The 15717-nt window shown below is 38.2% G+C and overlaps 2 protein-coding genes across 2 annotated transcripts; one reads left to right on the top strand and one right to left on the bottom strand.

Annotated features, from left to right (window-relative positions):
- Positions 1 to 189: 189 nt before the first annotated feature.
- alg2 (ALG2, alpha-1,3/1,6-mannosyltransferase) lies at positions 190 to 5995 on the bottom strand. Its single transcript, XM_015402412.1, has 5 exons — positions 5857 to 5995; positions 5276 to 5447; positions 4287 to 4424; positions 3854 to 4021; positions 190 to 2271 (listed from the first exon to the last, which is right to left on the bottom strand). The coding sequence occupies exons 1-5, from the start codon at positions 5895 to 5897 to the stop codon at positions 1531 to 1533; spliced, it is 1260 nt and encodes a 419-aa protein (XP_015257898.1). The 5' UTR covers positions 5898 to 5995; the 3' UTR covers positions 190 to 1530.
- A 239-nt stretch (positions 5996 to 6234) lies between these two features.
- Positions 6235 to 11300, top strand: sec61b (Sec61 translocon beta subunit). Its single transcript, XM_015399888.1, has 4 exons — positions 6235 to 6419; positions 7259 to 7356; positions 9952 to 10056; positions 10789 to 11300. The coding sequence occupies exons 1-4, from the start codon at positions 6417 to 6419 to the stop codon at positions 10874 to 10876; spliced, it is 294 nt and encodes a 97-aa protein (XP_015255374.1). The 5' UTR covers positions 6235 to 6416; the 3' UTR covers positions 10877 to 11300.
- Positions 11301 to 15717: the final 4417 nt, after the last annotated feature.

Raw genomic sequence — 15717 nt, forward strand, 5'->3', positions numbered from 1 at the left:
ATAACTCTAATTAACTGACATATTTAACATGCATTTTATTAAATTGTGGCACTGTTGTTCTACCCCATAGTATTATGCCATTAAGTAAATTTATAGTTCAAAGGTTTTACAATTTCTAGAGAAGAAATAGGACCCTTTTCTATTAGTTTTTATTTATTAATTCAACAATTTTTCGCAATGTGAAAAAAAATTGCAATGTGCTTTGTTTTAATAATGACAATATATTAAAGGCATCTCAATTTTACTCTTCTTTTATTTGATTCCCTTTAAGAATAAGAATGATGCCCATTTAAACACAACAAAGACTCTGGAAGTGATAATGAAACAAAGAATGGAATCCTAAAGTTAGGAGCTTTCATGTTTTGTTGAACCCCCAGTCATTAGCGAAGAAAATAATAAAACTTTCTAGCTGCTGTTTTCCTCTTGGAATGTTTTATTTACGGCATTAACAATGTATCTGCAGCATCCTGCTCGCCCACAAAATCCTTACACAAGTCTATTAGAGGCCAACAAACGCATCAACAAAAGAGGGACTCATAAGAGATGGGGGGGAAAACTATGTGTCTTCTTGTTTATTAAGAGTTCCAGAACGTCAATAGGAGCATTTCTATACAGTGGGAAGCCAGAGGAGGCCATCACGGAGACACAATGACCTTCTGCTATTCTCCCCATTGATAATGACCCAAGACCAGGCACACTGCCCATCAGACCTCTAATAAAGCCCAATGCTCCATCATTTTCTAATAACCCTTTAGGCAGCTACAGAAGGGGGAACAAAGGTTTGAACAGACAGGATGCAGCAGAAAACATCCACCATATCGATCTGAGTTTGTACGCTGCCTGATGGCATGCAGAGATGGCTGCGTTCCTCTTCTACATCACAGAAAAGACAAAAACAAAACATGAAGAAAAAAAAACACAAACAGGCCAAAACATTTTAAGCTAACAAATGATCCTCGTTGGAGACTCATTTCCCAGGCTCCTGGTTGCCACGTTGCAGCACCCTTTCCACAGTTTCAGATGTACAGACACAAAAAGGTGGTATTTTTGCAGTAACAGGACAGGTAAACTAATGTCTCATTTTTTTAATTGGTACAAAGATTCCATCCTTTTCTCGCCTCTCAGCAACCTCTCATGGGAAAGGCTGATTAATTGCCCTCTAAGTACTAATAATACTCACTGAGCTCTGTTCACATATACACACACAGCCCTGTGCAAAAGTTTCAAGCAGCTCTATTTTGTTCCCCTTCCAGTAATCTTTTAAACTAGAGACTTTAAACTAGACTTTGGTTGTTTTTATTGCTAATTTTCTATCAAGTCATAGTCATGATACACGCTGTTCATTGAATTAAGTATCTTAACATTTAAATTTGAAGGGACTGAACAAAAAAAATGTCTGAAATTTTCAAAAAACACTGGACACTTATTTTTTTGTAAATAGTGTATAAACAAAAAAAAAGTTATGAACAGTAATTTACATCTGGCAGTTCTTCATTTTCACATTTCAAGGGTTTTCCTCCTCCCTTCCCATCACTCGCTCAGTCGGATTATATACCCATACAGCTGGTCTGAAAAGGCCTGAAGAGAGAACTTCTCCTCTACCCTCCTTCTCCCAGCTTGTCCCATGTCCCTGCGGAGGCGTGTGTCCTCTATGAGCCTTTTCATGGCCTTAGAAAAGGCCTCGGCCGTGGGCTCACAGAGGAAGCCCGTCTCCCCGTCTGCCACGCTCTCCAGGGGACCTCCAGAGTTCACTGCAATAACTGGACAGCTGCAGTACATGGCTTCTACAGGAACAATCCCAAAATGTTCTCTGCTGGGGGTGTAAAGCACCGCGCTGCACGTTTGCAGCAGTGCTACTTTCATTGAATCAGAGGGAGAGCGCATAAAGGTGACGCAGTCCTTTAAGTGGAGCTGCTCAGCCAGCTCATTTAGCTCTGTGTAATGTTGCACGTTCTCAGTAACGCGGTCATCGTAGCCGCCGGCGACCACCAGGTGAACTCCTGCTCTCTGGGCTGGTGTGAGGCTGCATCTCAGGACTGCCAGAGCCTCCAGAGCAAGACCTAAGTTCTTCTTCCTCTCATATCGGTTTAGAGACAGAAACAAGTGGGAAATTCCCTCAGGAAGCAGCCCCTGCAGGCCCTGGGTATCCGTGGACAACTGATCAAAGGTATGAGTGTTGAGGGATGGATAGAGGACATCTGTCTGGACTTGGTTTAGACTGCGGAAAGTCTCTCTGAAGATGCCTGCAGTGAACTGGCTGTTCACCAAAATCTGAAGAAAAAAATAAAATAAAATCAAGAAGAATCATATTCATATAACATATCTGCTGAAGTTCGCTTTGACCTTCAGCCTAAGGACTGACATCACTTTTAAGAGCTTAGACAAGTTCCTGAGTTTACACAACAATTCAACTATCAGCCTAAAACATCATCTTAAAATATACAAAATATAAGTCTCAAACTAACTTCTTTATTGAGATTTCACATGATAGACCAACGAAAAAACAAAAACACACTTAATCAAGAAGTGAAAGGAAAAATGATACACAAATTCCTTTTTAAGACATTTGTTTTCATCCCCCTCTACTTTGGTACCACTAAATAAACTTCAGTAAAAAAGAAGCAATTTGTTTCAGAAGTAAACTGTTCAGTAAATTGAGATTAACTATCAGGATAAATGCTGCTACTGTGAAGACCTTAGAGGTTCTTTTGAGAAACAGACAGCATTATGAAGACCAGGGCTCATGGCAGAGAGTTCAAGGAACAAAGTTGTGGAGAACTTCATGCCTGCAAAACTCTTTTCTACAGAGGTTTGGGAATCATTCAAAGAAGCAGCATGGTAACCCATGGTAACTCTGGATAAGCTCCAGAAATCTGGTGGGAGAATCTTCCCCAACTCTGATTTTTAGACAAGTTGCAAGAAGAAAACCAAACAAAGTCCAGTTCTCAGACGTTTAGGAAACACAGTATACGTATGCAAGAAAGTGTTAAAAACATGAAAAATGCTTAGTTTGGTTGAAAAAGCTATTACTGCACATCACTTTAAAAACAGTATCTAAAAGAGTAAAAGATGGTGGTGGCAGTATTAAGCTTCTAAGAGTTTATAAAAACATAGCTGGAGCTAGATACAGGTAATCCCTGGAGATATCATGTTCATGAGATTTTGACAGAGGTTGACCTTCCAACAAAACAACTTCCCAAAAACTTTAAAAATTTTAAAGAATTGTTAAAACAAAAAAATATGGCAAGTGTCGGGGTCCAGACCTTCATCTGATTGAGAACTTGTAAATACTTGAAAACTGTTGTTTAGAGATTCTCTCCATGCAATCTGACTAAATCATTTAAAGGAAGAACAAACAAACATTGCAGGTTTTTTGACATCCTGATATTTTGATATTACCAATAAAATCACTAAGAACAGCTGTATTTGCATGAATATTTTTTCAGAAAACAATCCGTTAACTTCTTTTTCAGTGCACAGCTTTAAGATACTTTTAGGTGGTTTGCCACCCATAATCCAAACAGAGATATTTGTGATTGTAAGATAAAACAAGCGAACAAGATGTAGAGATATGAAACTTTATATATATATAAAACAAAATCAGATAACGGGGTTTTCACCAGGGTATTTTCTTTGAGTGTATCGACCTAAATTTCAGACAAAAAGTCGCCCTACTATCTAAACAGCATATGGTTGGAGCCTTCTATGGCTGACTTTAGGTTTCAGGTTGAGCTTGCTAATCGTTACACTATTTTATTCTACAGTTAGGATCTTTGGAATATTCTGTGTTAAACCAGGAGTGTTTTCCAAGGTTTGGAAAAAAGATTTTGTTGAGTTGTATAATCTTAATTACCATATCAGCCATGCCAGTTGTCCGTTCTTCTAGCCAGTCGATGGGAGCTCTGTAGAGCTTCTTTAGGGCAGACTTCCTTTGGGTCAGTAGTTGGTCTGGAAAATGACAGTAGAATAGGACCTTTTTCCTGTGTCGGGAGAAACGCAGCACAGGTATACACACCGATACCTAAGGACAACAAAATAAATAGATAAATATTCATCTGTTGTTTAAAAAAAAACATAAATCAGAATCAGAAATACTTTAATAATCCCAGAGGGAAATTACTTAAATAATATATATTAATAATATAATAAATGTCTAATTATAGGAGAATAAGCTACAAGAATCTGAAGTAACACTGAAGATATAATAGTTTTTAACTATTGCAAAACTCTGAGTTAGTTATCAGTCACTAAAAGGATGGCTAAAAGGATTCCGATTATTAACTCACCTGATCACAGAAGATGACATCATACTCCAAACCACTGAGGAAGACCAGGTAGAAGGCTACATAGATCATCCGAAGATATGCACACAGAGCATGCAGGTAGCCAAACACACTGGTGGGTAACCAGTCACCCACACACACCTTTAATAAAATGACATGTATATAACAATTTATGAGACAATCTTGGACATTCAGTGTCTAGAATCCAAATCTTTACACTGTTTTTTTTGTCATGTCAGTCTACATACACTTGCTGTCATGGTGTCAGTCAGTTTTGGCTTCGATTTTACAATTTTAGTGACATTTTAAAAGACATTAAAACTACTAATAATATCTCATCAAACATAATTTAGTTGTTTCAACAATATACTATCTGCAAAATTAAAGCCTGGTAGGAGGGGATGGGTCAAACTACCTCCTAACTTTCAGACATGATGCATATGTTTTCAGTAAGGTTGAGGTCAAGCCAATTCAACATTATTTTTAGCCTGCTTAATCCATTTAAAAGCCAGCTGTAATGAGGTTGGGGCATCATTATTAAATCGGAGCACCAACCTGCATCTCTCTTGATCTCAGGTAAAGCAGAAGAATCAGGAGGTAGCCTTCCCACTTGATCATTTTCCACTATGTGCAATAAAGAGTAGCCCTGGTAGCATACGAACCCCACAGCATTATGCTGCCATTATGTCTAATGTCATGTCACACCTTGACAGCAAAAGCGAAATGTGCTTAATATGAGATTTATTTTTCCAGAATGTTAACCATGTAAAGTAAAAAACTACAAGACATAAAGAGTTCTTAAGTGGAAATGCATTTTCTTTGCATTTTGGCACTTAGTGGGTTTCTCTTTCAGCAAATAGCATGCTTTAGAGTCTGTCTTCTTCAAATAATGATTATCTAATGACTAAATTAGTTCATGACAATAACTGATTAGTCATGATTTGACAGGCTGACCCTAATACCTTTACATTATGAGCTGGGTTTTAACATACCACTGGAAGATCTGGGTCCAGGGTCTCTGAGAAGCAGTGTTTTGGATCATAATGGGCCGTCCAGATCTGAACACTGCATCCTTGAGACTTCAAGGCAACAGCAGCATCAACCACCAGCCGCTCTGCACCTCCAATACCAAGATCCGGATGGAGAAACACCACCCGAGGCATCCTGTACATCATTTACAGAAGGACATATGTCTATGCATCACACTAAAGGAATATTTCAAAGTAAACAGGAACAAAAAAGTCAGGGTGGCAACTTTTGTGTAATGTACAAATAATCTAAAAGAAACTGTAAAAACAAAATCATTTATGTATACAAACACCCGTTAGCTGCATATTTAAACAGTGTGTCATGTAAAAACCCCGCATGGTAATTATTTTATAAGAAGTGAAAGCCAGAATACAGACTGAATGACGAAAAGCTTGTTTCAGAGAAAGTTGGGCTAAATTCTAACTGTCAATATGAGATGAAGCAAGAAAAAATTTCTTCAACCTCAAAAATCTGTCTAGAGTTGTTAATATTGAAGAAAAAAACAAGCCACCTCCAATTAAGTATAAAATACAGCTATGTTTACCTCTCAGTTTCTCCACTACCTTCTTTAGGTTTGGAAACCATCGATTAAGTTCGCCTGATCACCACTATAACGAAACAGCAACGCTTGGCCGCCATTTTGGTTCTTATCCACTACTGTTCTGAATCCATTCGAGGTTCCGGTTTGACCCACAATGGCGTTAGTTTCCTTAACCGGACAATTAAGAGACACGTCTCTCTCACAGCAAAGGCGAACCAGAAGTTTGCCTTACAAAAAAAATGGTTGCTCAATATCTGGCATTCTTTTTTTATCAAGAAAAATTTTGTTTTTTTATTTTACACCATAAATATGGGACATGAAACGATTTAAGAGAACGATTCAGTACTTCAATTTGTACTGGATGCATTCAGTGATTCAGGCATCTGCTCGGTCACTAGCTCTGGTCCTGAATTTAGCATCGTGTCCCTTTTAGACGAACGTCAGCTTATAGGCTTTCTTTTGAAGTTTTGACCAATATATCTACAGTCTACTATTTTCTGACGTGGACTTCAGGTTCTGGAGACGATCTGCCTTTAGACCCGCATCAGGAAACATAAAACAAAATGGTAAATTTCTCCTTTTCATCTGATCTTTCTGATGTGCTTTTGTTGGCTAACTAGCCTCTTTACATTCATTTATTGCCAGTAACCGTTTTGTAGTTAACCAGTTAGCTGAGGACGTGGCCATTTCTCTGAGATTTATTTTCCATACTTTTTTTTTATCACGAAAAAAGTACTAAATCAAATTCTATAAATATATACATATAGAATTATTCAACAACGACTGATGTTGAGAGCTATTTTATTATTTAACGCTTCGGCCTATACCTAAATGTAACCCGTTAATTTTTACACATGGATCTAAAATGCTATTATGATTGAAAGGGTAATGTGTCATCCAATGCATACAGCTGAGTTTAGATTTGTTTCTGTTATTGTATGTTTAAACTAAACCCTGCTATCTCCCAATACTAGATCCCTAAATGTATCCCTTAAATACCAACGTCCAGAATGATGCCCTGTTTTTCTAATTGTGCCATTTAGAAATCAAGATAAGGATAAAAATAAACTAATATTTACAGTTTAATTCGCATATGATCTTTTTCTGTTATAGCGTTTAGCATTTGTGGTTGTATATTGTTACCATCATATTTTTGTAAGCATTATTATAATTATTGCATTTGTTTGTCTATGAATGACTTTGAATTTTTCTGCATCTGTTTCTGTTTCTTTTATTCTCTGCTTTAGAAAAAAGCATGCAGTCCTATGCATAAATATGACATAAAAAATGTTAAAGGGTTTGCACTTGTTTAGATTATGAGGCCGTAATTGGCATAATAAATGGATAGAAAGAGGATATATTTTACTTGAATAATGTTTTTTTTTGTTTTTGTTTTTTTTGTCAGCCTGGACCAGCAGCAAGTGCAACTAATGTTGGGGCATCGAGCCGTTCCCCCAGTAAAACAGTGGCTCCTCGGGCTGCAGGCTCAACAGTCAGACAAAGGTATGTAATCTATTTAGATTTTTGTAAAATGACGCAAATAATTGAAATGATTTGATTCTTAATTTCCCTTTCCTGTTTTGTGGTAACTATCATAAAGGGTTGGTGTAAGGTATAAATTTGAAGTGAAGTCATCCATTATTGTTAAACTCCGGGGTTTAAAAAATAAGATACAAGGATAACAGGATTTTCACAGGGAACCAGATTAAATAGTTTTGTTTTTAGACGTTTTACATAAAAATTGGCTTGGGCCCTTGGATAAATGCCGAAATAACGTGGTCCCTGCTCAAGGACAGGCATCCAAACAAAGGATCTGCTTCCAAAAATAATAATAATTGAACTTTATTGATCTCACGTTGGAGAAATTTACCTCTGCATTTAACCCATTCTCTTGGGGAGCAGTTGTAGAAAACGTAACTCATTTTTTTTCTCCAGCAATCCGCAAGCATGGCCAGACCCTGTTTCCAAGAAATGGCCTATGCTTAATAGCCAAGTCCTCCTATGTTTTGGTGGGGGTGAATTTTATTGTGTTCTTAAATATATAAATAAATAAATATATATAAAACAATAGCAATTGTGCATCCAAGTGGAAACTTATTTGGATGCACAATAAATCTGCATAACAGTACTCACTTGCATTGGTAAATTCTAACTTAATATCATTTAGCTGGATACAAGCGGCTGAAATGAGTTTTCTCCGTAGTGTGTCTGTGCTCTCCCTTAGAGATAGGGTGAGGGGCTGAGTCATCCGGGGCAGACTCAGAGTAGAGCCGCTGCTCCTCCACGTCGAGAGGAGCCAGTTGGCGTTGCTCGGGCATCTGATTAGGATACCTCCTGGACGCCTCCCTGGTGAGGCGTTCCAAGCACGTCCCACAGGGAGGAGGCCCAGGGGGAGACCTAGGACACCCTGGAGGGACTATGATTCTCAGCTGGCCCGGGAGCGCCCTGGGATTCCCCCTGAGGAGCTGGCCGAAGTGGCTGGGGAGAGGGACATCTGGAGCTCCCTACTGAAGCTGCTATCCCTGAAACCCGACCTAGCATAAGTGGAAGAAGATGGATGGATGGAATATCATTTAAACTAGGCCATGTGGTATTTGTTTGTACATGTGATAGTGATGTAGCGCAGGATTGTCAGTTATTTAACTGTAGCAGACTGGTTGAAGGGGTAGGGGTAGAGCCTGACTGATATGTGAGCTTTTAAAAACAACATATTGGCCAATATTAAAAATAAACTGAACATGGACATACACAGGGTATGCACTGTCCAACAACAGTCCAACTCAAATTCTACTGGATGAATATGTTATTGGCATGAAAAAATTCATACCATAATATATCCAGTTATTATTCTATTCCAAACAGTTCAGGTGATAATAATAATATGCTTACTTATGTTAATTTTCTGCATATAATGTCTATACATAACAAATATCTTCAAGGCACTTTGCAGGACTTGGGGGTGAGCCCTGTGTATGCACATAGTAGTCTTATTTGGTCTATATAAATTCATTCCAGTACAGCAATATATTGTTTATTGTTCCTTTCAAGTCCAGAGACATAAAGTAATAATTGTTACACATTATATTACATCTTAGAGTTTGACCGATACAGGATTTTTTAAAGGCTGATCCAGATTGGCTGGTTAGGCTGCAAAGCAGGATCCAAAAACAAGATTTCATTGATGGAGCTCAGGTCATATGGTGAAAAACAATGTGGGTGGTTTATTTGAATAAAAAAATACATTGTTGCTGTTGGAGTGTATTCTGCTGTTCTTAGAAATATTAAACCTGATGATTTCTTATTGTGGAGAAGAAACAAAGACATTTTTGCTGTCAAATCTGGGTTTGTCACAGAACAGTGAGACATGCAGTCAGATGTCTAGATAGATGCATTTTTTTTTTTTTTTTTTGGACACGTATCTTTTCGCTTTAATTTTATCACCAAATATAAAATTAGGTGACTTAAGTTTTTTGGAAGGATGAGTAGAACTGTTTTTCCTTTTAGACATTCTTATTGATCATAAAACCAAAACTTGAAATAAGCTCTTACTTAGCTTGTACCTATTTCTAGTATTTCTTGTGGGAAATAATCCCCATAGATCTTTTTTTCTTGTAGTTACTGTTAGAAAGTGGCAGGTTTCAAATAGTTTGTTGTGGTGTGCACCTCATCGATTAAGAAGAATGAATGTTGTTGTGTGGACTTAATCAGAGTGTAATCATAAGGCTCACTGTGGCTTCTCTCTCATCATTACCCGTAACCACCAATCCTCTTCATTACCTCATTAACCTCTGTTTAATCTGTCCACAAACAAAGCAGCCATGAATCAGTCTGCTCCCTAGTTGTGTTAAGATTAAATTCTGATAGTGTTTAACATTTTTTCTGTTTACTGTAATGGTTTTTAAATGCCAATGAATGAGGCCGGAGTGTAATTCGTATCTGTATCATTTTGGTTTGGATCAGTTTTTCAGAGATATTGCTGTGTTCTTTGTTTAACACTGATTTAATTTCTGCTCTGAAAGTGTGTTTTGTGACCTTTATTTTCAGTTTTAGGTCATTTTAAGTTGTGATTTTTATTTATTTTTTTAATGTCCTCTATAGAAAAGCTACCAGCAGCGGAACACGCAGCGGTGGCAGGACCACAGGATCTGCTGGCACGGGCGGCATGTGGCGCTTCTACACTGAAGACTCGCCAGGCCTTAAAGTGTGAGTACCGCTAATAAAAAAACAAACGAAACAACACCTGATATGAAAGTAATGGTTTTATGTACTTGCCTGTTTAGTCTCTGACATTTCAGCATATTTCACTTAGAGGTGCTAATCTTCAGAATTTCCGACTCTTGAGATCTTAAATGGTAGGAAATTGAGCAGACGTGACTCTACGCTAAAACGAATGATGAGTTTGGGCTTAGGATCATCTGCATGCATACAGTTGTTTGTCGCATAGAGGATGCGAGGAAAACTCTGATCCTCAAAGTTACAGTCTGCTCAATCCCCAGCTCTGGTATTAGCACAGGCATCCTGTCTCCTGGTTATAAACAGTCGTGGCTGATCAATGGTGCCGTGGTTGTTATTGAGTACGTCTCTCCACCAGTCGAAGGAGGGCAGGCTCGCCATACAGTGGTGTATATTGAGTGTGTGTTTGTTCCTGCATTAGACGCCAGCCTCAAAGCTTCATTAAAGGATCCTCTATGAAAGGTCAACTCAATTACAGCCTTCTGACAGGGGAGAAGGAGGGGCGGCGCTGAAGAAGGTTGGCATGGCAATGCTGCTACTTAGCAATGTGCTCCTGCGCTCCACCCCTGCTTGCTCTCAGAGCCTCCTTCAGAGATGAGAGCCCCTCCTAGTTTCCAAATCTCATCAATAAAATCAGAGATGCTGGAAGTGATGAGATTTGTGTTAATCTGGTTTTTAATCAGTGTCTCATTGTTTTGACAGCGGCCCTGTTCCTGTGCTGGTGATGAGCCTTCTGTTTATTGCTTCAGTCTTCATGCTTCACATCTGGGGGAAGTACACCCGCTCTTAAGCCCCACCGGAAGACATCTGACCCTGCATCTCGGTTTCTTAACACGTTGGACCTGGACCAAACATCAAATGAACAAATTTCCTACTTCGTCATCACTACAACAGTCCGAATGGATTTTTGTTTCCCCATCAGTGCGTAATCTTAATCTGGATCAGACTATGGTAACCTGAATGCAACTCCTTCCTATCATGGTGTACTTTTACACATGGTGAGGTTAGTAGGATGAAGCATTGAGGACCCACCTAAAACCCCTGAAATCATCATCAGCAGCATATATACTTGCTCCGGCTGCATGGAGGATAGTTTTTGTTTTCAGCCCCCTATAAACATTTCTCCTCGTAGCCTGAACTGCATTTTTTTGTTAACAGCATTTGTACAAAATTTGATTGTAAAGTTGTACAATAAAAAAATACTTAAAAAAAAAGTCGGATTTGGTCATTTTAAAACATTTTAACATTTATAACAGATGATTGACAAGATTGAGAGTATATAACAACCTATATTTAAAGAACATAAAACAAGACATTTTAATATTGTTCAAACTAGGTTTAATCGTGATTAATCGATTATTGAAATAATCAACTATTTTAGTATTCGATTAATCATTAACTGAAGTATTGAGACTTTGAAACATGCCTCTAGCTAACAAAAACCCACTTGGAGCGGTTATTATATCAAATACATAGAAATTTTGCATTTAAGATAAAAAAATAAAATACTTTTCTCTGTCCATATGCTCTATCCAGAAATCCTCAAGTGGTAATATTTAAACATTTTAGTTTCACCTAGATTTATTTAGTAAAAAATCTTCTTTAGGGTGGTTGTATTAATCTTTAGTTTCAAAACCATGAAATATCTAATCAGGCAGAGGAGAGAAAGAAGAGAATAAGGACATGACAGCAGAAATAAATCCTTAAATTTCAGAAGAATGAAATTATCTCTGGAATCCCTGCACAACACACTGGCCTATCAGGACAAGAGTAGGAACAAAGTCTGCAGCTCCAATTACAGTTGTAGGGAGTATTTCTGTATTTTTAGAGCAGTTCTTTATAAACCTAACAAAGGGGAATTTCAAAGTTTCTGATCAGCGCTATGATAAACAACCGTCTGGGACTACTGGTTATTTCTAGAAAAAAGCCGTCAGTGTTATGAATAGATGTGATGCCTGCATTGCTTCTCATTCAAACAAGTAAGCTCAGCTTCTTTGAACAGTTATGACCGAAATACTTAGTATGAGGCTTTCTATAGTTATGTGTAAATTTCTCCTAAAAGTTAACCCATATTTTAACTCTGAAGCTTTAAAATCACCACAACAATGTTCCTGTGGAAATTTTGAGGACACCCTCAGTTACACCACTCAAGGCTTTCCACGTGTTTAGGTTAGTTTGCTAACCTGTCTTCTAAGATAAAAAATTAACTTAAAATATTGCAGTTGCATTTCTGTTTTTCCTTGTCATTTGGTTCAAACCCTTATAAGCATGCAGAGGGAATGTTTGGAGAGAACTATTTTAGATTTCCTTAATTACATGATTTGTATACCTCATCAGATTACTTTTAAGAGTAAACAGCTGAGCGCCTTTTCTTTCTGAATTAGTTCTATGTTCACAAACAACTCCTATGGTCCTCTATTTAGCTTGGATCTTTATTCTTTTAAAGAGGTGGAACATAAATCATATTATCTCCTCTCTTTTGGTGATTTCTTCCTCTAGATCCAAGATTCCAATTGTTTAGGTCAAAAAATTTCAGTCCAGATAAGGGGTCCCTTTACCAACCTCAACAACACCAAGTTGACTTCTGGATCCACCTTTTTGTAATTTGAGGTGATCCTTACACCTAGACATGTACAGATGAAGACCAGGCAGAAACCGCTTCCTTCGGCAACTTGGGCAGTGCTTCATATTTTGAAGAGGGACTTAGAAGGTTCCTTTTGTTTATTGAAACCTTGCTGAAAAATGCAGTAAAGGCTGATTCTAATGAATACTTCTACGCATTTCCCATTTAAAGTAGAATTATCTGCCTTTTTTTTTTTTTTTTTTACAGAGGATGTCTGTAAAGTTCACCTTCTGGGCACGCATACCTCTGGTTCAGAGGTCACACTCTGCAGCCAGAGATGCCCAAGGGTCCATAAACGTTTTTTGACATCTGCTGTAATTGCAGTAGGTGCAATCTCCATACTGTCAGAAAATAAATTAAATGGGAGTGAAAAGCAGGTTAAGAAAATACTGTGGAATTCAAAAGTATCTTCTTTTTTTAATAGGCCAAATCATGGAGGCTGTGGGATTGCAGTGAGTTACAGGAAGTCCCTCCTTGTTAGATTTCCTGCTGCTTGTCTGTACAGTTGCCTTCATGGTGCTTTCTCTTTAAAGTGGAATTTCCCTTCTGCAAAATGAACCTAAAACCTGTAAAACTAATATAACAGCCTTTTGGTAAAAATGTCAATTACTGAGTTAGGGGAGGAAATGTATGTTCTAACAGATAAAGGGAGTAAAGTTTTTTTGGTAGAATATCTGCTTTTTTCAAAATAAATCAAAATTATTTCAGTCCATAAGAAAACCCTCATCACAGGAATGAAGCTAAAGTATAAATTAAATCTTGAAGACTCTTATCCTCTTCACCTGAACCAACTGCGATGTCAACTCGTTCAGCTCCAGCCAATCAGCTCGGGGGCCTCACCTTCTCCAAAGCCAATCATCTTGTAAGATCCCCTTCATTTCTTGGGCCAGCCTGTCTCCTGCACGTAAGCGAACCTTCACCTACCTCCACCCCATCTCCTCCCTCATTCTCAGTCCCACTTATCCTCTGGTTTATTCCACCACCTTTTCTAGCTTACTAATTCAAGCAAATTCTGGTTCACAGCACCAAAGTCTTCTGCCGGGGCCTGAGCACCAATGAACTTATTTCGTAAATGTCTTCATCTGCTTCTGTCTCCTTGAACCCCAGTCGGCCTCTGCAGATGGCCGCTAACACTGAGCCTGGTTCTGTGGAGGGTTCTTCCTGTTAAAAAGGGAGTTTTCATCTTCATTGTCGCTACAGGCATGCTCAGCGTGAGGGATTGCAGAGAGTCATTAAGTCCTCGCAATCAGCTGTTTTTATTAGTAATGTATATTTTGAAGAATATGTTTTTGTTACCTGTATAAATACATTTAATATTCTCTCATTGCAACTTTTCTCTCTGAAGCTCTCCAGGTTCAATTAAATGACCACAGACTTTTTATTCTGACTTTTGCTGCCACGAAACCCTTTGGTTTGGTTGGAAAGGCATAACAGTCCTCCGACAGGATGCCTCGTAATTTGTATACAGTGCTAAGGTCAGCAGAGGATGCAATCAACCTGAACCTGTGCTTTTTTCTGCACCACTTGGACCAACCAGGAACATACACTTGGCTCCAGTTTGTAGAGTTTAGCTTGTTTTTCAACACCTACAACTTATAAATCCTTTATTAGAAGCTTATTCTGCTTGCAGTGCCAGCCTCCACCTGTCGGTGGATCACAACGTCTCTGACTGCTAAGGAGCATCTTTTCCAAAAACACAGGAAACCAAAAGGTTGTGTTCTCTCTTCATTCTACTCTGTGTCATGGCAGGTTTCCTGCATGGGAAAGACACTGGACCTGTATATTTTAATATTTAATCGGTACAGTTTACATGACCCGGAAATAGCTCCTTGAGTGGCAGTTGGGGACGCTAGAACCACACACTATGTTGATCAAGAAGCTGTTTGCCAGCGGTTGGACACACACCGAAATTTCCAGGTTTACAAATTACATCTCTGTCACTGATCCACTGGTGCGTTTACAACCACCTTGATCTAAACCTTCTAAAATTGTACAACAATACTGAATTGACTGCTGGTTCCTTTGACTCTCGCTTTCTTGTAACTGTACAGATGAAGACCCAGTAGAAACTGTACTTACTGAGGAAACAGAGGAAGTAAAACCCATAGCTGCTGTCATCTCAGTCATCTTCTGCAGTGCCGTCAATTAGTTAGTTTTCTGCACATCACACTTTGTATGGTTTGACTAATCTACAAAACAGAACAGGTCCAAAGTGCAACAAGCAATTAGGTCTGCAGAGCGGATCATCCTGCTGACCTTCCCCTCTATCCACAACCCGTAGAGCCCTAGGGACAATAACAGAGCTGTGTCTCCTCTACACATCCTAGTCAGAAAGTTTTGGCTTCAGATCGATGCTACAGAGAGCTAATGCAGAGACAAACTGTTTCCTTCCTGTGGCTGTGTCTCTGATGAACACAATGAACCACACTCAGCCACAGTAAAGATGTAAAGATGATCTGCTACAATCTGCATTAATAAAACCTGCCTTATCTATTTTGTTAATTTAGAAAATAAATAAATAAAAAAAGGATTGGCTGCTCATGCATGCATATTTATGTACTGCTGCTATCCTTTCATTTGTCCTGTAATTTGTATCCCATCTAAGCTTCTTTATCAACATACTGTGTTGTTTATACAGTTGACAATACTGATGAAAAACTGAAATTGAAATAATTTCATTCTGCAGATTAACATTGCCATGAAAATTGATTCTAAATCTGGTACTCATTTACAAAACAAAAAGAAATACATTTCATCCTACAGACTTATTACAAGTTAATTACATGCCTTTAATTTTATAACAATTATTAAACACTGAACTAGTTTTTTTCCCCCAAAGTTGTGTATTCAAAGTGAAAAAACAAAGTTTTCATGTTCTGATCTGACCTTGTCCAATTAAACTTTTTTATTTCTCTAGGACCATAATACGCCAAAAATGACCCATTACATACTAACCTACATGTGTTTATAATTAAACTCATAAAAGTGCATTAAAATACCAACTTTTA

Source organism: Cyprinodon variegatus, unplaced genomic scaffold, assembly GCF_000732505.1.
Source record: "Cyprinodon variegatus isolate N-32 unplaced genomic scaffold, C_variegatus-1.0 Scaffold2, whole genome shotgun sequence".
NCBI lineage: Eukaryota > Metazoa > Chordata > Actinopteri > Cyprinodontiformes > Cyprinodontidae > Cyprinodon > Cyprinodon variegatus.

What these genes read in the sequence shown, in the direction of transcription:
- sec61b (XM_015399888.1), top strand. An exon ending in GGCTCAACAGTCAGACAAAG is followed by an intron (nt 7,357 to 9,951) that starts GTATGTAATCTA and finishes TGTCCTCTATAG; the next exon opens with AAAAGCTACCAGCAGCGGAA. An exon ending in GACTCGCCAGGCCTTAAAGT is followed by an intron (nt 10,057 to 10,788) that starts GTGAGTACCGCT and finishes TTGTTTTGACAG; the next exon opens with CGGCCCTGTTCCTGTGCTGG.
- alg2 (XM_015402412.1), bottom strand. Translation starts at nt 5,897, where the DNA reads ATGGTTTCCAAACCTAAAGAAGGTAGTGGAGAAACTGAGAG. An exon ending in TGGACCCAGATCTTCCAGTG is followed by an intron (nt 4,425 to 5,275) that starts GTATGTTAAAAC and finishes ATTTTATTAAAG; the next exon opens with GTGTGTGTGGGTGACTGGTT. An exon ending in CAACTGGCATGGCTGATATG is followed by an intron (nt 2,272 to 3,853) that starts GTAATTAAGATT and finishes TTTTTTCTTCAG; the next exon opens with ATTTTGGTGAACAGCCAGTT.